Source organism: Populus alba, chromosome 15 (assembly GCF_005239225.2).
Source record: "Populus alba chromosome 15, ASM523922v2, whole genome shotgun sequence".
In the NCBI taxonomy this organism is placed as follows: domain Eukaryota; kingdom Viridiplantae; phylum Streptophyta; class Magnoliopsida; order Malpighiales; family Salicaceae; genus Populus; species Populus alba.
In genome coordinates this window covers 8,108,574-8,135,032 of record NC_133298.1, presented here as the reverse complement: position 1 = coordinate 8,135,032, position 26,459 = coordinate 8,108,574, and the positions used below count along the sequence as shown (strand labels likewise).

The following is a 26,459-nucleotide window of genomic DNA, read 5'->3' as shown; positions in this document are numbered from 1 at the left end:
GGTCCTCAGTTTGGTGCTGTAATGATTTTTTATGTGACAGGCAAACTATTTAAGGATACGTGTGAAAGTATAATTATAATTATTTTTTAAAATATTTTATATATTTAAATATATTTAAATATTATTTTTTATTTTTTTAAAATTATTTTTAAGATCAAAGTATTAAAATAATTCAAAACATATAAAAAAAATTAATTCTTCTAAAAAATATGTATTGACACGTATTTTCAAATGGATTCTAAATCTTCTAAGTTATATTAACATGTGTCGATTTTTTATTGATTTTAATTTTATAAATAAAAAAAGAAAAATTGATTAAAAAACTATTAAAAATTAAAAAAAAAACAATTATTTAGACGTTTGGATTACCTTCCTGCCTCCTGTTTTTTTGAAAAAAGAAAATTATTAGGTGTTTGAGTTTCTCCTCAATCCCGGTAAGATAACTACTTATAAATCTCAATTATATAGAAAAAAAAAACTACTAATCTTTTTTTATTTAATAAAATAACATGATTGCTGCCTATTTTTTAAATTAAGTACATATTTAATTATATAATAAAAACTTCTTCTTTTTTTTTTTTTTTGAGATAGGCTGCAGTTATGCCTTTTTATGGTCTGGGCTTCTAGTTCGTCACTTATTTTATTGGTTTTCCTTGGTCCGTAACACAAACTCCATAGCTACTCGGATACCTTTCACACGAGTAGTTATTGGGCCATGGATGTACAAACAATATATATATACACACGCACGAATTTTTTATAAAAATTTAACTAATTATTATAATTTTTTACCTCACATGTAAAAGGAGGATAAAATAAAATAAATAAATTGGGGAGCAAAACGACGATTCGATGAAGAAATAGAGATAAAAAAAAATAAAATACAGGAGTTTAAGTTGATTTCCAAGACAAATTGGGAATTTAAAAATAAAAAAGGAGAGCTGGAGGCTAGAGGAAAATACAACAAAAGAAAAGATAAAGATAAGAAGAAGAGTTTGAGACAAAAAGGTCAGCAAAGCCTGAGTTAGATATGCAGAAGAAAACGAGGATATATATATATATATATATTACTTCTTTTAAAATATGAATTCGACTTATTTGTGAGTTGAAAGATTTTTATTTATTCTTTTTTTTATACAATAAATTTTTATTCTATTGGCAAAGTCGCTTTTATTTTGATAACATTATGAATTTTATTTTTAAGTGTTAACATTTTTCTTTTTACTAAAGCCATTGTGTTTATTTTTTTAGACCTTTTTTTTTTAATGTGAACTGGAATGTTATCCATTGTGACAAGAAAATTTAGGTTAAAAGTCAGATTCATTTTAAATATAGCACAAGAAAGGGGTTCAAAGTCCAATTTGTCATTTGTCTTCCACTTAGATCCAACTCTCGTGTTTTAAAAGTCAATAGCAGTCTCAAATTATTTTCATAGAATAATAGTCTTTACTAAATATGTATATACTAGTTTAGTTCAATTTGAGTAAATATTTTACTCTTTTATTTTAATTATCATTATTATTATTATTATTATTATTATTATTATTATTATTTACTAAAAATGATAAAAATAATAAATAAATGATAATGAAAAATAAATAAATAAAGAATAAATTAAAATTCGAGAGCATCATGATTGGAAGTTTTGGGATTTAATTAAATTTTGAATTAGTTTTATTAATCAAATCAAGAGCTTAATTGAATAATTGACAAGTTTTGAGACTTAATTAGACTTGGATTTGGTTTAATTAATGAAATTAGGGGCTTAATTGAAATAATACCAAACGTTTGGGGCTGATTCGGGTTAAAACTGCAAGAAATTGAAGTCTAAGGACAATTATGTAAATGGTGCTAAACTCCAGTGGTCCAATTACAGTGTTTCCAGGGAGCTTGATTACAAAACTTTCAAAACGTCAAGGACCAAAACGCAAATGGCCATCAACACTGTTCATCTTCTTCACCCCGACCGGAAAAAAAAGATGCCCAACGGGGCATCGCCATTACTCCTGCAATAACAGTCACTTTATTACCTGGTAACGGTGGCAGGAGAACGAAGGAAACAGAGAAAGGGGAAACAGGGGGGAAGGAGAAACGTAAAGAGGAATAAAAAACCAGAAGAGAGAGAGGGACCGAGAGAGGAAAAAGCAAAAAAAAAACAGAGAGATCAGGAGAAAGAAAAAACACGAAAAGAACGGAGGGAGAAAAACAGAGCAAGGAAACAGAAAAAACAAGCAGAAAAGAAGAACCATCAGAGGGAACCGGTATTCTCACCATCTTCGTTCCTTCATCTCTAAAACGAAACTAGAAGCAGAGAGGAGGAAGGCGAGAATATACGGAGTTTATACGAGCAGAAGCAAACCAGGAAATAAAGAAGAAAGCAAAGGAAAAAACAGAGCAAGAGGAGGCCTTCATTCTGCTCCCAGGCAAGTGTCTCCAGCTCTGCAAAATAATTCACCAATACTGTGCATTAGAGATTTAATTCAGCTGTGGATGTAGTAAGCGTGCGTGAACAATTCACGCACGCTTGCGGGTGAAAATTTTTCCAGCCCAGCCCAGCCTCATATGGGCTTAGACCTGGTACAAAAAATAAATAAAAAAATAATATAAAATATAAAAATATGTGTGTGCAATAAATAAATAAAACATATAAATTTATTGGTTTATTCACTGACGTTAGAGTCAGGAATAAAAATATTAATTTAAGTGTGTTTTATCTTATTGTATCTTATTTTATTTTATTTAGCTACATAAATAAAAAGTTAAAAAAAAAACACACATGTGGATACATAGAAAATAAACTTATTTTATCTGTTTATTCATTGACATTAGAGTTAGGAATAAAATAAATGATTTAAATTTATTTTGTTATTATAGTTACGTAATATTTACCAACATCAAAGTTGAAAATATCTGTAGTTGAATATTTACTGGTGCTAGAGTCAAGAATATTACAAATAAACCATCATAGCACAAATCAACAAACTTTTAACTAGGGGTGTTAAAAAAAACCGAATAATCAAGAAAACCGAAGAAAATTTAACCGAGAAAACCAAACCGAGATAAAAAAACCGATTTTTAAAACCATAAAATCTTGTCGATTCGGTTCGGTTTCGGTTTTAAAACCAAAACCGATGAACCGAACCGACCCAACCAAAAAAACAAAAGGGATATAAATACTACAATTAACCTAACCCTAACAAATTGCCCCGCCCTCCACTCTCCATCTCAAAACTGATAACACAAAAAGCCGCCGCCCTCCACTTTCCATATCAAAACTCAAAAGCTAAGTCATCCACCCACATCTCCATCTCCTTGGCTTCTCTTTTTATTCATATCATCTTCATCTCTTCTGCGTAAGCTAAACAAAAACCAACATCTCGATCTCCTTGGCTTCTCTTTTTATGTTTGTACATCATCTCCATCTCTTCTGCACAACCATTATCTCCATCTCTTCTGCGCAAGCCAAATTATAATCAACATCTCCATCTCTTTGGCTTCTCTCTTTATTTCTACGCAAGCTGTCATGAAGATCTGGTTCGTCTTCTTGTTAAATGGGTAAAGGAGAACAAAGACAGTCAAAGTGCTTTTGATTTTTAATGTTGTTTGCATTGGCCTGCTGAGCACGCTAAAAAAAGACTTCCATAGCAAAAACTAATGATAAATTTTATATGTGCAACTTTAGATTGGTGGGTGAAAAGTGTGATTACAGCTAGTGCCCATGGAAGAAGGCTAGCCTCCACAATCTAGTTTGTCATTTTTTTTTGTTTTGTAAATCTTTTTATCAACAAATATTCTTATTAATTGGGATGCTAAAACTTTTGAGGCTTTGCTTTGCCATATTTGCAGGATTTGAACAACAAGATTATGGCTAAACTGAATCGAAAAAAAACCCATATATGACAGGATTGGATTTCTTGATTTTATGACAAAAAAACCGAATTGAACCGAATCAAACCGGTCCGGTTTGAACCGGTTTCGGTCCGGTTCGGTTTAAATTTTTCAAAATTTAAGTTATTCGATTCGGTTGGTTTTTGTAGTCCAAACCAAACCAAACGAACTGTGAACAAATTAAACTAGATATCTGTTTTTTTCCATCAAGATAATAAAATTCCAAACGATTGTTGTGATGTCCGAGTGTGACAAGATACAAACACAATGAAGCTTAACATAATTAATATACTCTAAGGTCATGTGTCTTTCTTTTAATATAATCAACCCTTTATCTAGAAAATTTCAAAAACTAGTTACGTTTCTAGTTATTATAAATTAGATAACATCTCGTTGTTCATTTTTATATCTACCTTTTAAATTTCATTGTGATGTCTAGTGTGATAAATATAATATTAATTAATATTATAGATCTTCAATACTAATAAATAAGTTTTACAGCACCTCTAATTATAGGAAGGGTAAAAACAAAAAACATGATTGAAGAAATTATTATTTAAAAAACAAAAAAAGATGATCCCGTGTTTTCATTAATTTTCTATTTATTATCCATATAAAATCCTAAATAACATAATATGATCTTCTTAAATCACTTTTAATCTATATAGTATATGTTAGCACTTTAATTCTTTTTATAGAAACTAAAAAAGTGCTTTTAAAAAAAACCCTAAAATAATGATATTAAAATAATAAATAATAAAACTACATCAAAGTATATTAAAATATTAAATTGGATCTTTATTTTTATATAAATCTTTGAACGTGAAAATAAATATTTATTCCAACTCTCTTAAAAGAAATATCTCCTTCTCTATCTCCCTTCTTTAACTAAAACTTACTCTAAATAGAAGCATGAGTTTTTCTTCCATTTCTTTGAAAATTTAGTCATAATCATTCTTTAATTATCTCTTATAACACCATTAAACACAAATTTTATAACAATCAAATCAACCAAGTTCATTCTCCCTAACATTACCTAGCCGAAATTCTCATAAAAGACATTATGTTTCCTTGTCATTTTTCCACAATTCACACGTGACCCATTTGTTGTTGTTGTTTTTTTTTTTATGTCTAAAAATATGATTCCAAACCAAACTTATCACTACAACAACCCACCTTATTTTTTTTTCAACATTCCATAATATACATTCACATTACCAACCTCAAAATCATGCCAACTATCTATATCTTCTAACTTATACTAATAAGTGTCTTATTGATATCAATTTTATAAATTAAATAAAAATTAATTAAAACACCATTAAAAAATTAATTTTTATTGTATTTCATATTTTTAAAATAAATTAATAAATTCCAACATAAATTAAAAAGTTCAAAAAATAATTTCTAGCTATAAATAAATAAAGATTTATAATAAACCTTTTTTTTTTGGATAGGCTGCCTTTTTATGGTCTGGGCTTTTAGTTCTTCACTTATTTTAGTGGTTTTCCTGGACCCGTAACTTGCCCACCTACACGGGATATAACATAAACTCCATAGCTACTCAAGAATTCTTATATTTTTAACTAATTATTACATTTTTTTTACCTCACATTTAAAAAGAAGAAAAAATAAAATAAATAAATTGGGGAGAAAAACGACAATCCAATGAAGAAATAGGGATCAAAATAAAAAAAAATACAAGAGTTTAAGTTGATTTCCAGAACAAATTGTGAATTTAAAAATAAAAGAGGAGAGCTGGGGGTTTGAAGAAAATACAGCAAAAGATAAAGATAAGAAGAGAGAGTTTTGAGATAAAAAGGTAAGCAAAGCAAAGCCTAAGTTGTGAATAGACTAAATGTGCAGAAGAAAAAGGAGACAATTTTTTTTTTACGTGAGGATAATTAGAGATAATACACGGATAAATAGAGCCAGAAGAAAAACCAAAGAGTAAAATTCCTCCCACAATTTTGTTTTGTTTTGTTTTTTTTTTTTTAATTTATTTTTCCTTGTTCCAGGTCATTTCCTATGGTTCTGCGAGGTCAATTTCGGATCTAAATTTTGTATTTTACTTTCTATAATCTTTTGGGCATGTTCTTATTGATTTTGTGTGGATTTGATTGATTTATATGTGTGGGAAATTATTTGAATCTCATGTTTCGGTGTGGATTTTGTTATTTTTGAATGCTAAGATTTTTACTCTTTTTTTTTATTAAAAAAGGATGATGGGAAATATTTTATGTGTATATATGTGGGTAACTTTTTTTTATGTTAATGATTTTTATCAAAGAGCTGGCTATTGAACTATGATCACTTAAACATGTTACATTTTGATATTATTATTTTTTTTATATAAAAAAAGAGATTATTTTGTGATTTAAGTTCAGCTCGAGCATGATATGATCACTCAAAAAAATCATTTATTTTTAAAAAATCATATATATATATATATATATATTATTTCTTTCAAAATATAAAATTGATATGTAAGTTGAAACGTCTTTTTTTTATTCACTTTACATATAATAAATTATTATTCTACCAATATAGTAGCTCTCTTATCAACAATAATTTTTTATATATAATAAAATTGAATTCTATTTTTATTTGTAAAAATTTTCTTTTTACTAATGCTACTGCTTTTATCTTTTTTCTTGGACTCTTTTTTTATATATAGAGATATTATTCATCATAACAAGGTAATTAGGTTAATTCAACTGAACCTAAAACACTTATTGAATATTGAATATGAGTAGTGGCTTTCATGTCCATTTCAAATAACCCAAGAAATGAGTTCAAAGCCTAATTTGTAATTTGTTTTCATCTCAGGCCCATCACGTGTGTTTAAAAAACAAGGATAGGGTCTTATAGTCAGGTTTAGATATGAATAATTATTTTTTATTTGGTTTTTATCAAAAATAAATAATAAAACTGATTTAAAAAGAAAAAAACTAAAATCGGTTCAAACTGACCAGTTTTGGTTCGGTTTTTTTAGGATAAAACCTAGCTCAAACCAGTTTGACTGGGTTTTTTTAGTTTATCTCGGTTTTTTTTCTAGTTAGACTCAATTTTTTTTAGTTTGGGCTCAGTTTGGTTTGATTTTTTTAATTTTAAATTTAAAAAATCACCGAATCGATTAATTTTTTAAAATTTTAATTGCAAATGGAGACACCCATTTTCTCTCATGGCTTCCACATAACGATGCACTACGTGATGTTTTATTTCTTTATGTGGCAGTAGTGATTGTTTCATCTGCCCAAGTAAGATGAGCATTGATCGATGTTGATGCTTTAACATGCATGCTCAGAAACAGAGCCAGCCTAAGCTAAGGATTGCTTCAGCTATGGTACAGACCTCCATTCCTCCATTTTTTTAAAAACAAATCTTAAAAATAAATAAGATATATTTATAAATTATGCTTTATAAAATGAAGATTCCTTCCACTTTATAAAATGGTTTCAAATATGAAATGAAGATTATCCAGGACTTTACTTGTTAGATATATATAAAAACTAAAAACATATATATTTCTTTAATATTTTTTAAAAAATTATTAATAAAAGATGGATCATGCTATGATTCACCCTCCCATTAAACCCAACAAAAGATAGATGGCATGTGAGTGCGATGCAATTATAATAATGCTTTGGTCTTATTTGTTTTTGTATTTTAAAAGAGTTTTTGAAAAAAATTAAAAATAAATTTATTTTTTTTCTTCAATTTTTTTTTTTTTTAGATATTTTGATAAAATAATATCAAAAATTATTTAAAGACATAAAAATTATTATTTTAATATATTTATAAATAAAATTACTTTAAAAAATAATCACAGTTCATCACGTTGCAAGAAGTTAGATAGCAAAAGCTAGCTAGGTCATCTTGTTGTGACGTTGATGATCTATAAATGATTAAAAATTCGTAATTAATAATTGGCCACATGGGATGGTGATGCGTTGCTTTCTTGCGTGGATTATGGAAGAACATGTTGTTCGAAAAGGACAATGAAACTGGTTTCTTCGTCATGGTTGCATTAGGAAGAGGGACGCCATGATCCTCAACTCACGTATTGCGTTAGTGAATCATATATATTATATGATTTATCAGATTCTCTTTTCTGCTGCAAAACACTTAAGATTTCATCTCCATAAACTAGATTTATGTATTTCTTTTTCCTTTTCTTTTTATATGAAATGTTAAGAGTTTCCTAAAAAAAATCTTTTTTTATATATATTTTCAGTTTTTTTCCTTTATGATTTTTCTTTTCTAATGAAAAATTAGAAAACATGTTCATTTATTATAAACAAAGATGAATCCCCCCCCCCGGTAAAAAAAAAAGACGTCGAGATTACAATTATTGTTTGTAAAATCAAAACCATAATTTTTTTAATAACCATCTTAATGTTTTTTTATTTTTAATTATATAATTATAGAATATTAATTTTATATCATTCAAATTAAAAATTATCATAAAAATAACTATATATATATATACATTTATAGAAATCCCTTACATATAAAAGAGAATAATTATATTGCTCATTTTTTATTATTTAAAAACCAGTGGAAAACTTGAATTGAAAACTGTGAAGAACATCTAAAATATATTTTCTAAATTCAATATAAATTCAAAAAACTGGAAAACTAAGTTTTATGAATAGAAAAAAATGTTGCATTCAAATAAAAAGTTTTAATTTTATTTTTTTCCCACTCTAATTTCTAAGAAAATTAGAGCATTGCTATGTTTCTAAATGATCTCCAAGTTTCTTCCAAGAAGACATTGTTTTTTTCTAAATAAAGTACTTGCTTTTATATATATATATAATTAAGAATAAAATTAATATAAAAATTTATTTGATAATAACATTGAAACTACATTGAAGTGAATTATTTTTAAGCTTTGATGACTTTAAGGGGAGCCATCCCGGAGCTTTATTGGTGAGCCGGTGACCATTCAGGCATTCACACCATCACCAACAAACAGTCAAACACTAGCTACTGGTCAATCATAGGACTTAGGAGTCATTTTCCTATTTCTTGAAATTGATGCGTGTTTAATAAAAATAATATATAATTTATACGCCAATATATACTAATAAATATTAATGATAATAATTTCTTAGCAACTTTGGTAGGCCCTACATGAAATGTAGGCAAATTATGGTAAAATGATGAAGCTTTATTATATGACAAAAGGAAATTAATAATGTTTTCCCAGCAATGTATTCTAATCACACTGCTTGTAAATAAAATTGTCCACAACAATATACAAATAGTTTGGTGTAATACTACGCTATAATTTCATGATTTTACATAGCATTTGTACAAGGAAGTGACTTTTAAAGAATTATAAATTATAATTATTAAAAATAACATATGAAAATGCTATGATATTAACTTTAAAATATTATTAAAAAAATAAAAAAATTATAATTATGACTAGAATTTTCATAACTGTTAAAAGTACTTGTATCAAAATAATTTTTTTTAAAAAAATTAATTTTGATATTAATAAATCAAAATAATTTAAAAATATTAAAAAATAATAATTTATGAAAAGAATTTAGATTTATTAAAAAACGGAGACAATAAACAAGGCTAAAATAGTGATTTAAAAAAAAAACTGATATTGAAAGTCATTGTTTTTTTTTTATATATATATTATAGATCGTACAAAAATAAAACAATATAAATTCGGACAATTATGTTTAAATCCCTCCACTGACACAGCACTACACCAACCATGTAGGACCAACATGAGTTGAAATAAGGACTTTGTTACCTTGACTAATATAAGTCATTGTTTTTTTTTTTGTTAGATGACAGGCTGTTAGTGAAAAAAAAACACATTTTAAAATATTGTTGTCAGGTTTTATTTTACTGAAAATAAAAAAATAAGTTTTCATATTTTATTATTATTATTTTAAATAGCAATAGAAAACAAAGAACAAAAAACAATAAAAGAGCTAAAAAATCTTGTTTACTAATTTAGCTAAAAACAAAATTGATTGAAGTTGTGATAATTTTTTTTTGTGCCTCACATCCTTTTTAAAATGTGATACTGTTTGGAATTCATAATTACCTCTCTCTTAATAAGTATGTTTTTTAAAAGTTAAATTTGTGTTTATTTTTATAGAGATATAATGGTATTTTAATTGCTAAACCAATATTTTATTGGTAAAGTTGTGATAATCCGAAGGAAGAAAAAAACCCTAACAATAACATGAGTGCATGATTATTTTTTTTTAATAAAAAACAAAACCTTTCGATCGATGGAGTGCAATAGATGGGAAAATGTTTCGTTTGTGTTTGTAACATATATATAACTTTTTAAAATATATTTTTAATTAAAAATAAATTAGAATGATTTTTTTAAAAAATATATTTTTTCAAATAACAACATTATAAAAAACACTTTAAAAAAAAGTCAAAAAAATTATTGGCAAGGACGAGTTGAAATTTCATATCTCCAAACTTTTAAATTTTTTATTTAAAATTTAATTTTTTATATTTTCAAATTATTTTAATCTATTAATATAAAAAATATTTTTTTAAAAAATAAAAAATATTAATATCTAAGAATTCTCGAAGGTATAAAAGTCTAATAAACTTACGTGCGTTCGTGGGTGGGTGGTGACTCGGTGGCTATTAGTGACAAGAAAAGGCTCTTAAAAGCAAAGGCCAAAGTGGTACGGCATCGTTGTCCCTTACCCACCTTTAAAAGATGGGTTAAAACAAAAAACAAGTTGCAGACAGATATCCTTAATTTTTTTTTAATTATCGTGTATGTTTGAATTAACTTCCGTGTATTTTAAATAATCTCATGAATTATAAAATTAACAATTATATAAATATTTAGAGTATATTTAGTGGTGTGGTAGCGGTTACTTTTCAAATAATTTTTCATACCGAAATGCATGTCAATAATATTTTTTTATTTTTTAAAAATTATTTTTGATATCAACACATCAAAATGATCCAAAACATACAAACCGTATTAAATTTTAGTAAAAAATAAAATTGAATTTTTTTGGGCATTCCCAAATAGAATCTTAGTGGCCATCATATTAGAAACCACAAAATTCAAACTTGAAATTATAAAGAAAACAAACTCCTTGATTCTAAATTTTTATTATTAGAATATCTACTAAATGATTATATATCTTTATTTCTTGACTACATAGCATTTTTTATTTTTCCATACGTTGGTATTTCAAGTTAGCTTATATGAACCGAATTAGGTTTTTATATACGGAACAAGATTTCCAAAATAAGACTTATATGCTATAGTTGAAATATAGCTACCAACACCTTATTGTTATTGTGTTTTAAATGAGGGTTGGACATGATTTTTTTAAAATAATTTTTTTATGTTTTTAAATTGTTTTGATGTATTGATATAAAAAATAATTTTAAAAAATAATATTTTAATATATTTTTAAATAAAATATATATTAAAAAATAATTAATACCACATTTCTAAATTTCATATAAAATTTTTATTATTTTTTTTCAAAGAACTATTTTAATTTAAAATTTTAAATTGTTAGATGATGTTATATAATATGATTTATATTATTTTTTAATATATTTTTTAAAATAAAAATTGTTATAAATTTATTTTTTGTTTTGATATGATGATGAAGAAGAATAGCTGGCATATTTTGAGATGAGAGCTGATCTTATGTGATACGGTGATATAGCTGACAATTTAAAGGACAAAAAAGTAGTAAAGAGTACGTAACGAAAACAAAAGTCTTGAATTTAATAAGCAAACGACAACTCAAGTACTGAACTTAGCTCACAACTTTAACTTAAAAGATAGCTTTTCAAATGTTTTTTTTTTTAATATATCAAATAATATTTTATATTATTATTTAAATTTTACTTTTATATCATATTAAAATAATTTAAAAATAAAAAAATATTTTAAATTTCATAAAATTCTAGTTACACCACAATTCATTATATACTTACTATATTTAGTTAATGTCTAAGATTAATAAAAAAAATCAGTTTCAAAACAATTTTATTATGTTTTTAAATAATGTTTGGCTTGAAAATATATTAATTTTTTTTTTCAGATTTGTACTTTATTTTTTATATTACCAAATTAAATTAATAAAAAAATAAACATTAATTCAAAGCTTTTTAAAAATTAAAAATACTCTTGACTGAGCACTACCAAACACACCCGACCCTTGCAATGAATTTCTGTTCTTCCCAACTATCTTCCAACAGTGAGTAAATAATGGAGGCAGCAGGGCTTGATTCATTAATTGCAAAAAAGACAAAACACCACTAAATTCAGGGAACGGAGGACAATCATTTGTTATTTCATCGGGCAATCATCATTCCCGGTAATAATTTGCGAAATGAAGAGGCAATTCTTGTACCAAGATAATGATCCAATGGCAATCCAGTTCTAACCAGGCACCACCTTTATCAAGAAAAGACAACAGCCCACAATCACGATAATCAACCAGGGAGCGGAGCAAGAATGGTGGTGATCTCTTATGGTTTCCAGAGGATGGTTGTCTCTGCGATCATGGAGGTCACAACGTAAGGATCCATATTGGAAGCAGGCCTTCTATCCTCGAAGTAACCTTTCCCTTCCTTCTCTGTATCCCTACCGACTCTCACTGAAGCGCCACGATTCGCCACGCCCTATCAAATGAAGGCAACAACCATTTGAATCTTGAAAGATAATGCTGGAAGTAATCCACAACGAAGAAAGATTATTTTACCCATGAGAAGGTGTGGATGTCAGCTGTTTCATGACGACCAGTCAGACGACGCTCATTGCCTTCTCCGTAAGCAGCAATGTGCTCCTTGTGCCTCAGTTTAAGATTTCCAATGGCCTTCTTGATAATTTCAAACCCTCCATCATTTCTCATGGACTTGGTGCTGAAGCAGCCATCACAAACAATTGTTACACTCAATTTGAAACGCGTAAAAAAGAAAATTCATGTCTCTCTGTGTACAGATCATATGTTACCTGTAGTTTGTGTGTGCACCAGCTCCATTCCAGTCACCCTGGCAAAACAAGGCACTCAACAAAGTTAAGAACAGTGCAAATGCTTCATAAATAAGATGCTCAATCCTCTACTTCTGCATCATAAAAGATTTAGTTTCAGATATCAAAATCTAACCGGAATAGGTTTTGGGTCAAAGGAAACAACCACTCCAGCAATTTCAGTGATCCTCTGTTGTCATAAAACCACAAGCATAAGCATCAGCATGTTTTGTCTCAAAAAGTTCGTATTTATTAACATGAACAAGAAAAAATATATAACAAGCTCGAATCACCTCAAGAATGTAACGGGCAACCCACAACTCATCTCCAGCAGAGATGCCAACAGAAGGGCCAACTTGGAATTCCCACTGTTAAGTTACAGAACGTCAAATTCTTCAAACATAAATCATGGCACAAACACTAAAAAAACCCTTTGCATAGCTTGCAGAATCCCCCCCCCCCCAAAAAAAAAAAGAAAAAAAAGAAAAAAAAAAGAGTTAAGTACCTGGCCAGGCATCACTTCTCCATTAATGCCAGAAATGTTGATCCCAGCATAAAGACAGGCCTTATAATGAGAGTCAACAATATCACGGCCAAAAGCCTTATCAGCACCAGCACCACAGTAGTAAGGGCCCTGTTTTGACAAAAAAACAATCCTATTTTCGTTAATGGAGGACAGAAGGACCATTTAAGGAAGTCTGTTGAATAAAAACATGAGACCCCAAAAATGGGAATTGAATTTTTTTAGTTTAGACATTATTGCCAATAATTTAGGATCGGGAGCTCAAGAATTTAGAGAAAAAGAAGATAATAAAATAGATTTAAAGGAAAGGAAAGGAAAGGCACATCAAACCACAAAAAGAGAGAGAGGGAGAGAGATGAACACCTGAGGTCCAGGATAGCCACCAACAGGCCACCCAAGTGGCCATTTTAAATCCTTTTGCAGCAAGGTGTATTCTTGCTCTAAACCATACCTACATATTTAAATTAAATTATTTCAAAAGAATTATGATAGAACCCCCTAAATCTCTTAAGAAAACAAAAAAACTAAAAAGAGTATTCACAAGTTAAAATTAAGTAGAGAATATCTGAAGAACAGCTTTGAAAAACAAAGACATGGATTGAGTAGATATGTACCAGGGCACCTCAGCAACAACATCAGGATGGCTGAAAATCTTTGCTGCGTTGTGTCTCTTGTTAGTTGGGATTGGCTCTCCAGCTGGGGTGTAAGCATCACACATCACCTATAAATTTGTAATAAATAAACAGAAATTAAATTATGAAGAAATATCAATTAGTGAATCGAACAAATTTTATTTGACAAGTGAAAGGGATTTACTAGGATGTTGTTGCCCCTTCTAAATGGATCCTTGAAGATTGCCTGTGGGCTATTTTCATGACACCAAAACAAAAGTAAATCCATGGCCAAAAAGACAAGTGCCATTAAAACACACACGCAGTAAGGGGAGACAGAGAGCGAGACAGAACTATAAGATGACTTCACTGTCTTCTCCAGGAGCTTGGCCAGTGCTTGAACCGTCATAGTTCCATTTTGGAAGCTTTTGAGGATCACTCACCGCTCCATTGAGTGTCTGTTTCATGTAAATCAACAAACTTTCAGAAAACAACAACTACAAAAGGTCATAATAGAAGCAAGAACAGAGAAAATATTGATTACCCTGGCTTTGCTTCTAAGGTCCATACCAGAACCACCGATCCTGCAACAAAAGTGACCGATCAAGATCAAGACTTTGAAAGATATTGAGGAAAAGAGACGAGATAGATCATTAATGATGGAACTGAAAGAATCCAATAAAAACTGAGAAATAACAGTATAACACCATTTGCAGTAAAAAGAAATGGAAAAGAAACATAGCAAGAAAAGGGAAGAAAGACTGTAACGTGGGTGAAAGCGGAAATGATTGATACCATATGTATTCTGCAATGATCTTGTCAGTGGCATCAGAGAGGTTCAAGTTGATGAGATCAGTTAAGAGAGACATGTTTGCAACGAGAAAAGGAAAAGCAGAGAGCTCAACGTTGAAAGCCTTTTACTTTCTGACTCAATGAACCTCTAGATGGAGAGAGAGTTTGCTCCGCCAAGATGGACTGGAGGTGAATTTGGATTTATAGCGAGGATTTTGGTGTTGGAAACTATAATAATATTTTTATGTTTGAAAAGCGGTTTTAAGGAAATTTAAATTTTTTTTTTATTTTAAATAAAATTCAGGTATTAAAAATAAATTTTTAAAAAATAAAAAATATATTATTTTAATATACTTTCAAATAAATATATATTAAAAAATAACCATTTTCACAAGTTCACATTAATCAATGAAATAGTCACATTAATGAATGAAATTTTAAGTACTTATAATGATTCATGGATTTAAATATTGAGATATGAGAATTTATTCAATTTATTAGAATATTGAATATTATACAAAGATATATTATACAAAAATATTATAGAAACAACTGGAAATATAAGGATATATAAGAATTTTGCCTAATTATGTAATAATAGATCAAGTCATTTACTCTAAAAGAATATTAAATACATGTATTTCATATACCATTTATCATTATCAATTTTTAATACCTAAATCACCTCACAAAGAGATAACTACCACAATAATATATTTATAACATAAACTAACCTCCTACTTAATTGATCAAAATAGTATAAGTATTTAAATAAAAAAACCAATGCAAGTTTTAGATAAAAAAAAATTTAATAAAATACAAAGTACTTTATATCATTATCTCTTAAGAAAATAGAAAATATTAAAATAAACTTAATAAAGAGTCAATTTTCATGTTATCATCTAATGCGCTGATATAAAAATAATATTTAAAAATAAAAAAATATTATTTTAATATATTTTTAAGTGAAAAATATTTTTTAAAATTTTTTAACTACAATTCTAAACAATTATTTTAATGGATAGTTAATTGCCTTGTTATCATCTCGATAACAGTACAATTAATAAATAGGAAAAAAAGGTGTAATATTGAAATAAAAAGAAAAAATAATAATTTAAATACCATTATCCCTCGATCGAATAGTAAACGGTTTCATTAAAACTTAATTATTTTCGAAATAAAATATAAAAATTGAAGGTGTGGTTAGGTCAGTCAATTGTGAACGGTAGGTAATGACTGGAACGTGGGGTTGTCTTACTGACACCAAACCCCCTAATACACATTATTATTCTTTAATTGTACTCTTTCTGTTTTAAATAATTATCCATGAATTCTTATAGAAAAATTAATAATAAAAGACTTCCCTATAGTTATGGCTTTCAAAAGATATTTAAAATAGTTTTCTTGATGTAATATATGTTTTTCTTACAAAAAAAATGAGAGCTAATTTTTTTTTCTCCACGAATTACCTAAAAAGAATTCAATAATATTGTTGTTGTTGTTATTTTTATTATGAAATCCACAATAAAAAAGATAAATATTGGAAGCAAAACTATTTACCCACCTCAAAGAGAGTTCTTATTTAAGCCAATTAGATACCTTATAGATATATTTAGAGAGTGTTTGGAAACATATCTATATTTAAAAAGAAATTAATTTTTTTTATTAAAAATTATTTTTTTTTGTATGTTTTGGATTGTTTTGATGTGCTGATCTTAAAAATAATTTTTTAAAAAATAAAAAAATATATCATTTTAATGCATTTCAACACGAAAAATATTTTGAAAAGCAACCTCAACTATACTCCTAAACAATCCCTTAAAATAAGACCACTTTTTTTTTTTCTTTAATGGATATAAACCACTCAAATTTGATTATCACAATAATCATCGATTATTGTTCTCAAAGAGATATGCAGGCTTGATTAAAAGTTTTTTTATTTTATTTACGGTGATAAAGGTGATTTTTTAAATTATTTTTTATTTAAAAATTTATTAAAATAATATTTTTATTTTTTATTTTTGATATCACAGAGAGCGATAAAAAAACACTAAAAATTTAATTTTAATTTTAAAACAATTCAAAAAAATTTAAATACACGATTAAACTGTAACTATACCTGCCTCCACCTCTACCTCGTCTTCCATAGAAAGATATCTTTAATCAAAAGCAATATATAAAGACACTTATGAAAGTTGACTTGGAACATAAGTGGATTACTTTAGTCTTAATACAGATCACCATTAAACTGCTGAAGAAAAAGAAACGAAAAATAGCTATCAAGACATGTCCCTATTCCAAGAAAATAATCTTGTGGATCACAAAAACAATAAAATGAAAGAAAATAAAAGTGTTGTGCCTAAAAAAAGTGAAGCTGGTGTGTACGCTTCAAGAATGAGAGTGGCTGAGCTGATAGAGTGGACGAGGAGGATTAAGAGATGTTTTTTATGTGGTTTTTCTTTGTTTATTAATATTGATGGTAACCGATCACGGGATAGAGGTGAGTAAAAATATTGAAAAATTAATTAGACTGAGAAAATAAAAAAAAAATTGAAAAAACCAAATAGTAAAAAAAACCCGATTGGACCAATTAAAATTTTTAAAAAATTAACCGGTTTGGTTTGGTTTTATAAGCCTGAAACCGAAAAAACCGAACCAAACCCAAATAAAAAAAACCAAGCCAAACTGAGCTAAAACCGAGCCAAACCGAGTCAAAAAAGTCAAACAAAAAAAATCAAGCCTAACAAGAAAAAGTCGAGTCAAACCAGTTTGTACTGGTTTTGTTCTAAAAAAAACCAAACCAAAACTAGTTAATTTGAACCGGTTTTTTTTTGGTTAATCATGTTTCATAAACCTTGTTTGGGGTGTAAAAACCTAGTTTGGGTATATCCAAGCTGATCCAAAATACATTATATATTAAAAAAATTAAAGTTGGTGTGGACGTTTTAAGAAAGAGAGAGACCAAGATGATAAGATAAAGAGTAGTATTCGTGTAGCAATATTGTGAAGCAATTTCTTTGGCAACTTGGCATTCCAACAAAGGTGTTTAATTTTGGATGTAGATGCATAGGTAGCATCTTTTGCTTAAATTTTCGTTCTCTAATATGATCATAAAATTACTATTTTCTATCTCCAAATAACTTTGGAAACCACAAAATAAAAATAAAAATAAAAATATATATATATATATATATATATTTTTTTTTTTTGAAAAACTTTTCATAGTTTCCAAAGGAACATGTATGGTTTTGCATAACATGTTTGTCCCCTCATTATGTTTCTTCATAAAAATGCCTGCAAAGTATCTTGTCTTTAAAAGCTGTTTTTTTTTTTTTTTGGTAATCCAAGGTATTTGGATCAATTTACGTGCACTACAACTAATTCTCAGGTTCATTAAAAATCCTGCAAACCCAGTTAATATATAAGGCACCGCGGGGATGACAGACGTTCACAATAAGACTTGAATCCTGCTGCAAAAAAAAAAAAAAAACAAGTCCCTTCCATTATTGGGCCACAACCTCAAGTGCACATAAGCTTTTGTCTTTTATTTCTGCATGAGTGTGTGTGAGGGAAAACACATGTCTTTAAATATCATTTTCAAAAATATCTAAAAAACAATGATTTTAATATTCACAACCTCACAAAATATTATGACTTTTTTTCATTCTTTAAGTTTTTTCCTCTTGTCATTAATTTTTTTTTAATTTTATTATTTTATATTGTGTTGATTGGGTATTGAGCATGATAATTTGTTTTGATTTTTTTTATAAAATTATCATGAAAAGAAAAAAAAAATCAATATTCAGTTGATAGTCAGTTTTGCAAAAAAAAAAAAAAATTGATTTTATTGTTTGAGAAAAACTGAAAATAAGGGGATTAAAATTAACAGTGAGACAAAAGTGCAAGTTCTTATTTTTACGTTGTCCATTCAATGTCTTTTTGAAAAAATTAGGTTAATGGTTAAGCGAATTAATTTAGTTTAATCTGGATATTTTTAAAATATTATCGTTCCAATATTTTCTTATATAAAAATTAAATTAATATTCATTTAATTTTTTTTATAAAATAAATCATGTTTTGGTTGAATCGATCGAGTCATGAGTACATCTACTAAGTTACCATGTTAACCGAGCGAGTTTAGTTGAGTTTAATAACATTATTCAGTTATAATATGCTATGTGTATTACTAAAGTGGATTACTCTTTTTTTCCGAGAATTTATGACTTATTTACATATCTTTTCTATTTTTTTTTGTTAGAAATAGTCTCATTATTGTCTTCAATATAGAAGAAACCTGGTTAAAAAAACATAAAAAAATTGTTTATGGATATTTTATGAAAATAAATTATGTTCTTTAATTTTTTTTTATAGATTTCTAACATGCTTTTATCATATTTATTATTATTTTTCTTCAATCAAATATAAAATATTGAGACATTAGTTTTTTGAAAAAAACTTGCTTTTGAGATCATGATAAGTTTTTATTTAATAAAAAAATACTTATAATAAAAAAATACTTTTGTTAAAATAATAAAGAGATGCATTAATAATAAAAAAAAGAGTTTAGCTTTAAAAAATATATTTCTTCCTTATAATTTTATTTGTTATCTTTATGTAAATATCTATTTTATAATTTTTTAATTTTATAAAAAATAAATAAAAAAAAAGGTTATTGAACTCTATGAGGGTAACAACTTAGGTTAGTGGTTGGCAAGGCATGTTTATTGAACTTAATGAGTGCCATATTATGTTATTAATTTGGTGAGTTAATCTGAATTAACCTCAAACTATTTAAAATATTACTGTTTCAAAATCTTTTTTAATATATAAAAGAGTTGAATCAACGTCATTTTCAAGATTTTTTTTTAAGTTGTGAGTACATTAAACAGATTACCATGTTGACTTATTGACTTTGGCTGGTTTATTAACATTGCCCAATTATAACATGCTACGTTTTACTAAAATGGATTGCTCTTTTATTCTGAAAATTCCCAACTTATTTCCATATCTTTCTGATAGAAATAGTCTCATTATCGTCTTCAATCCAGAAGAAACTTGGTAATAATGGCCTGTGCAATAACAGGCTTGATTTGCCAAATCCAGGGATTCAAGGACTCACTTTCTGAATCTGGCTGATACATGTTTTTTTTTTTTTTTTTTTTACATTAACACATCAAGATTATTCAAAAACATTGAAAAAATATATATAAAAAATCATTTTAAAATATTTTCAATTAAAAAACACTGCATCAAATGAGGATCCAAACCGTGAATATAAACAGTGGCAACACCAGAGATGTTCTCTCTTGAAATAGCTTGAAAAAAACTATGGAACCAAAAGTGGAGTATATGTCACAAATATTCTATAAACCTTGCTTGGACCAATCAATGCAATCTGATAAATGTTCTAATCAACTGCTTGTTGTCAACCTCAGTGATGGAATCAATTCTATGACTGGAAACAAAATTAAATATGCTGATCTGTTGAAACCAAGACAAAAATGCAACTCAAATAATCCCAAGAGAATTTCATAAACCATCAACATCCACTTGCCTCTCACACTAAAATTCTTCCTTGACTTGGATCTGAAGAGTATATGATGGATGAGTGCCACGAGAAACATCTAATGCAGCTAAGAGGCAAGAAACGAGATCAACCAGATGCACAGCATTAGATTACTGATTCATCAGCACCGACGCTGAAACCCTCTTCAAGGATTCACTTGCCTTGAGCAGATCAGAATCTGAATGGGCAGCAGATACGAACAATCTGATCCCCACAGGCAAACGACATTTATCAATGGTTGATCTCTTCGAGGTTACAAAAAATACAGAGTCTTCCTTCAATGCCTGAAAAATTCATAATTACAAAGAAACAGAGTAAGTGCAAGGTAGAACAACCAAAGTGTAGTTATAATAAACCAAACGACTAATTCATTCCTTACCCGATCAGCGATAGCTTCGAGTAGTTGAAGGTCATCTTTCATAGAACCTGTGGACATTTCTAGTTTGAGAAAAACAATAGGTGATTCTGGATTGCTGGCTATAGAGAGACCCTGTATGTTGGACAATCCTGCAATCACCAAATAAATTTAGAAATAGGAAAATCTGTGCAAACCATGCAAAAATAAAAAGGATATAAGGAAAAGTGAGGATAATGCTAGAAATAATTAATATTTTTTACTAAAACTCTTTACTAATTGACGTGACATCATGCAATTTGTATTTTATCAATTACTCAATTTCATAATTATAATTATCCCACTAAATATGATAAGATCTACATTCCATGCTTTGAAATTTTTTTCTTGTAATAAATGCTAGGACATTTAGTAAGCACAGCTTAGCGAAAAAGAGTTTAGCACCCCTATCATTACCTAAAAATTTATTCTGACAACAGGGCCTCTAGCTTCAAATAAAACCTGGCATTTTTTAACCAAAAACCATAGTTGGATAATTTCTCTAGACAAAACATGATGATTTCCCTAGTTGATTGCCTATATGCTGCCCAGTTTGTAAGCACGAGCTTCTAACTTTTATTTCTATAAGACTTCATATGAAAAATGATTTATATTCACCATAAAGAAATATGCTGCAATTGTACAAATCTATACCGGACATTACCTCTAACTCACTCAACCATAGGAAAAGAAAGAGATTATAAAATAAACAAACAGGACCAAAATATATGATTGCTTTTTCTCAAACTTCGGTTCAATTTAATAACGACCAAAAGAGGTCCAACTAATCACATTCCAATGACAATTCATACAATTCAAATGTTCTCAAGGAAATATTATGATGAAATGATGATATGATAGTTGGCCTCAGTTTCTGTGGTTGAATAATTGACGTGTGTTACATAAGGATTGACTCTCAACTGCTCATTAATAAAATATTCTGAGAACACAAAACATTACTAGAAAGTAAATACAAAGGAAGACAAAGGTGCTGGTGAAATTAACAAGACAATGGTGGCCATTTTCCAAAAAAGAAAGAATAGTAACACATCAATACACATGTATCATGAGTCTAACTTTGTATATAAGGGAGAGAATGTTAAAAAGAAAAACATAAGAATGACAACTGAGTAATGCAACAACCTTTCCACAAGACAGAAATGTTTTCTTTCAACTTTGTTATTAAAGCAGGATTGTCTTCCAGAACATTGATAGCAGTAATTGCAGCACTTGCAAGATATGGTGGCAAAGAAGCAGAAAACACATATCCAGAACTGCTAAGCCGCTGCCAAATATAAGCAAATAATAAGCATTAGCACTATAGAATTGGAAGAAATAATAATTATCATTACGACTGCAGCACTACCATATGCTAATAGAATGATGATGAAGGACCTGACTACTCATCCAAATTTCAATAAAATGAAGTTATTAGGCATATATATTTTCATACTTGATGATCAATGACTCTGGAACTACCAGTGCAGAATCCTCCTTCAGTGGCTAATGCATGGCCCATAGCTGCAGTAACAATATCTACCTTCTCAATCTGCAGCCCATACAATCACAAATCAGGGAGTTTGAGCCAGTGACAAGAAATAAATGAATCTTTAAAACATACCGGCACCCCATGGTATTCAGTAAGACCTCTTCCAAACCTGCCAAGAACACCAAATGAGTTGCTTTCGTCCAACAAAACACGGAAGAGATATTTCTCCTTCAATCTGATGATCTCGTTTAAAGGGGCTATTTGTCCAGAATTCTACAGATTTCAGAGCAAAACAATAAATATCCCAGTCAAGCAAGTTCAATATTCATTACAGTTAAGGGGTAAAATAACTAAGTGTTAGAGCAAATAGATGACTAGCAGTACCACTAAGAAATAAATGCAGTTCCTGAATTAACACACTCATATATTAATCATTTTTCAGAAACTACATGCATCAGCAATCAATTCCGCTGAATCAATAACGTCAGAAGAGCGAGGAAAACACTATATTTCCCCACAAGACCAGGGGTCTCTATAGTCTATACTAGCTTTGTCAGTTTCAAAGTACAAACTCCTAAAAGAAATAAAATTTAAAGCAAATGCAAACAAAAGAGAGAGGAAGGGGTGCGGGGGGCAGGGTGGTGGTGTGATCCGAGGTTGCGTGATTACTATGCCGCATATTTTAACTTCAGAAAAAATTGCACATCAACTTAGGAGTTACCGCTATGGAAGGAATAGTTCCATATGGAATAACAGTTAGCCTAAAAAACACAATGGGTAAACCTGAGTTGGGTAAAAACAAGTAATCCAATATCATGATTCGGTTTTCCTGTGCTGATTGCAGCCAATACCCTTTTGATGCAAGCATTTAAAAGTTTTTCTTTTATTCTAGCTTATCAAATATATATGTATTTGATATGCATGCAAAACAGAAACAAGATACCTCATACCTGGTACACAGCCTCAACTACGATGTAGCGTCGCAATTCCTTGGCCCGCTTATTCCCAGCAGTGATTTTCTCCAAAGTATTTCGCAGAGATTCCATGTCATTGTGCTTGAAATACACAATGGTGCTTCTGGAAAGATAAAGGCCATTCTGTATTCCCCAATGGACTCCCTCATCCCTAAGGGAAAATGATAATAATGACAATAAGTACCAGTTTTATTTAGTGATATATTGAACTTCCCCAGAACAATTTTAAAATAAAAGGTTTCACAAATGAACCGAAAATTGTAAAATATCTGGATAACTATGCCACAGACAACTAGAGTGACCAGATATGCATATTACAAATCAGTGAAAAATACACAATCAAAGATGAGAAGACTGGGAAATCTTATTTGGTCATCTATTATCATATAGGTACCATTGGTGAGCATAATTTAGGCTTAGCATACGTTGATAAAATCTTATATTTATACGGAATACTAAGCAATAGTCAAAGGAGTGTTATAATCATTTAAAAATGATAATCAAACTAGCATCACTAAATTTCAAGGGAAGGGACTAAACATATTGAATAAGATAAAAAATGAAGGATTTATGTATTTTTAAAAACACTTTTAGCTGATTTCTATCATATAGCCACACAGGTAAAACAAATCTTTAACACGTAGGATTACCATACTCACACAACAATTATGTCTCCCTTTTTGCAAAAACATGGAATTGTGCTGAACATAGTGGAAAGTCCATATGAATAGAGAATTGAATCTGAAGTTCCCAAAAACTTGGCTATTCTGGCCTCACAATCAAGGTGAACATCTAAGAAAAAGAAAAGTTATCAGAAGGTAAGCATTTAAGGTAAAAAATTGGAAACAAATCTTCATCCTGCTTCATTTAAATGACAGTTGAAATTGAGTCTCACCAATTGTTCCATAGAATCCACGAGGACCACAGGAACCAACACCATATTTTTCCAAGGCCGAGGTACTTGACTCCTGAGGAATTTTTATTTTTTTTAATAAAAAACTTAGTCATTCATTTTCTAATTTAAGGAAAATCATTATCATAAATGGAAAAATAAAATTAAGCAAAACAGATTTTCTCACAAGTAGCTTCTCATGTGCTGTTAGACCAAGATAATTCGCTGAAGCAAAGTTTACAACATCTTTTCCATTGATTATGGCATGTGGCCCTGCAGCACTGCAATAAAAAGTAGCTCATGAATTGTGATTACTTCAGAGGAATCATCCAGATATGTCTTCTGAGCAAAGTCATAGTTGGAGTATCAAAATAGCAACTTCTTTGAGGGGATGCGAGAGATCATCAATTCAACAACTGCAATCAATGGCTTTTCCATACAACAATAGGAGGGTAGGTTTATACATGCAAGCACAAGGATACTTTTGACAAGAGCCAAACAAATGTGTTGAGACGATAAGTATGTTCACCTTTCCAATGCTGGTGGCTCATATCGCATCTCCTCTGTAATTGGAGGAATAAGGGATTCTGGAACCCATTCATCACATAGCTCATCTATTTCCTACAGACAACACACTTTTTGGTAATATTATGATGGAACAGCTTCACACTTCAGAATGAGTTCTCAAACAAGCTATAATTCACATTTCCACAAGCTAAACCAGTGAAAAGCACAAATCTAATCTGAAATGAAATACCACGTACCAATAAATCTAAGAATCAGATAAGGAAAAATAACAGAAATTCATATGGAAGCACCACATGTAGAAGTTTAAAAGGATACATAGAACTTAGAAGTTCCAGTTGGCTATCAAGCAATGCTCAAGGATACTGTGGACAGGTATATTGGTGAATTGATATCTAATAACAATTTCATACTCCATATTATAGCAGAGACAAAAGTCTTCAGCATTATAAAAGTATGATGGAACTCTTTTCTTTAAAACTTGGACAAAACTTCGGAACTTGATTTCCAGAATTCTTTTAAATTCCATCCTCATGCATTTTCACGAGGCTCCAAAAGAAGAGGAAAAACAACTAAAATATAGCTAACTCTCAATGCTCAATGCCCTAGGTCAGAAGGCATCAGTACAAACATTCAAATGTATTCATCGATCTTTAAGTACATGCATGATTTATCATCCTGACAAGTTAGAAAACTTCTAAACAATACAAAACACATAATGCAAGAAGGCAGTTTCTTTCAACTAACGTATAAAAAGAGAAAAAAAGGAAAAGAGAACAAAGAAGTCTCAAGCCACACTAACCTTCTTTGTTAACGGTCGCTTAGGATGTTTATAACTTTTCTGGGAAAGTAGAAAAAGAATGACCACAAAAAGAAGAGCCTCCACAAAGAGATGCCCTTTAACAAAAAAAAAGCCAACATAAAAAGTTAATTAAAATTACCAAGTACAGAGATACACAATCAAACCATCACCAATCACCAGTTTAAAAAGAGATCAAAATCTACCTCCAATTTGAACACCAAAAACAACAGCTCTTGCAGATGGAAAATCCAAAGCAGATGTCAGCCTCTCCAAAGTACCATTCACTAATTGCAAAACATTTGATGCCATTGTATCCATTGCATCAAATCCCAGATTGCGTAGACTTTTCAACAACCAACCAGATACACAATATTGATGATTACTCGTATAAGACAATCATGCAATGCAACACACGCATAGCTGCTATCTCCTGTAGGTTTCAATGGAAAGACAGAAGCAAAAAAAGAGCAGAATTAAGCAACACCTACATGGAAAAGATTCAAGCCTTTTAGAAGTAAGGCTTCGAAAGAACAAATCTTTAGGTAATTTAGATTCTGGGCTTTGTTTATCTTTTAGAAATACCAAATAAACAAGAACAAGAGATGTAAAAAAGAATAGAGAAAAGTGGAGAGAAAACGATGTTTCTTTTCTTGATCTGTTCTAATTATTATACCAAACATACCTTGATTGATTGAGGTTGTAATGAGAAGACAAGAGGAAAGTGAATTCTATGTTCTTTTCTTTTGTTTTTCTTGTGAAGATGTATGTGTGTGGATTTTGCTGGATGAGATTCAGTCAGTATTCAAGCAAATCATTCATGTCCTCTTGTCTTGGCTAGAGAATGAAGGAAGGAAAGAGCAGTTTTCTCAAGACAATGAGCATCAATTATGCTCAGATCAGAGCCCCCTAAAAATTTTTGGCCCACGATGTAGTAATATTGGGCCAACAAGTGGACAGTTCCAATGCTCAGAACCTTCAATGGAAGGATGG

The 26,459-nt window shown here is 29.3% G+C and overlaps 2 protein-coding genes across 2 annotated transcripts; both read right to left on the bottom strand.

Moving 5' to 3' along the window:
* Nucleotides 1-12,134: 12,134 nt before the first annotated feature.
* LOC118050942 (glutamine synthetase cytosolic isozyme 2) lies at nucleotides 12,135-15,014 on the bottom strand. The gene is made up of 12 exons (XM_035061412.2): nucleotides 14,831-15,014; nucleotides 14,580-14,619; nucleotides 14,390-14,493; nucleotides 14,241-14,289; nucleotides 14,039-14,145; nucleotides 13,788-13,875; nucleotides 13,407-13,535; nucleotides 13,195-13,269; nucleotides 13,038-13,091; nucleotides 12,884-12,921; nucleotides 12,633-12,792; nucleotides 12,135-12,552 (listed from the first exon to the last, which is right to left on the bottom strand). Exons 1-12 carry the CDS (start codon nucleotides 14,902-14,904, stop codon nucleotides 12,400-12,402), a joined length of 1,071 nt encoding a protein of 356 aa, XP_034917303.1. The 5' UTR covers nucleotides 14,905-15,014; the 3' UTR covers nucleotides 12,135-12,399.
* A 5,144-nt stretch (nucleotides 15,015-20,158) lies between these two features.
* On the bottom strand, nucleotides 20,159-26,312 carry LOC118050941 (long chain base biosynthesis protein 1). The gene is made up of 13 exons (XM_035061411.2): nucleotides 26,152-26,312; nucleotides 25,673-25,899; nucleotides 25,470-25,564; nucleotides 24,672-24,763; nucleotides 24,330-24,423; nucleotides 24,146-24,218; nucleotides 23,910-24,042; nucleotides 23,227-23,401; nucleotides 22,409-22,549; nucleotides 22,241-22,336; nucleotides 21,931-22,072; nucleotides 20,773-20,900; nucleotides 20,159-20,677 (listed from the first exon to the last, which is right to left on the bottom strand). The coding sequence occupies exons 2-13, from the start codon at nucleotides 25,785-25,787 to the stop codon at nucleotides 20,504-20,506; spliced, it is 1,458 nt and encodes a 485-aa protein (XP_034917302.1). The 5' UTR covers nucleotides 25,788-25,899; nucleotides 26,152-26,312; the 3' UTR covers nucleotides 20,159-20,503.
* Nucleotides 26,313-26,459: the final 147 nt, after the last annotated feature.

Bases quoted from the DNA above. Each gene is read 5' to 3' on its own strand.
- LOC118050941 (XM_035061411.2), bottom strand. From the start codon at position 25,787: ATGGATACAATGGCATCAAATGTTTTGCAATTAGTGAATGGTACTTTG. The intron at 24,219-24,329 runs GTGAGAAAATCT...AAAATTCCTCAG, and splicing joins CAGCACATGAGAAGCTACTT to GAGTCAAGTACCTCGGCCTT. The intron at 24,043-24,145 runs GTGAGACTCAAT...TCTTTTTCTTAG, and splicing joins TGGATTCTATGGAACAATTG to ATGTTCACCTTGATTGTGAG.
- LOC118050942 (XM_035061412.2), bottom strand. From the start codon at position 14,904: ATGTCTCTCTTAACTGATCTCATCAACTTGAACCTCTCTGATGCCACT. The intron at 14,620-14,830 runs GTATCAATCATT...CTTTTGTTGCAG, and splicing joins ATCATTGCAGAATACATATG to GATCGGTGGTTCTGGTATGG. The intron at 13,876-14,038 runs GTACATATCTAC...TTAAATATGTAG, and splicing joins GTTGTTGCTGAGGTGCCCTG to GTATGGTTTAGAGCAAGAAT.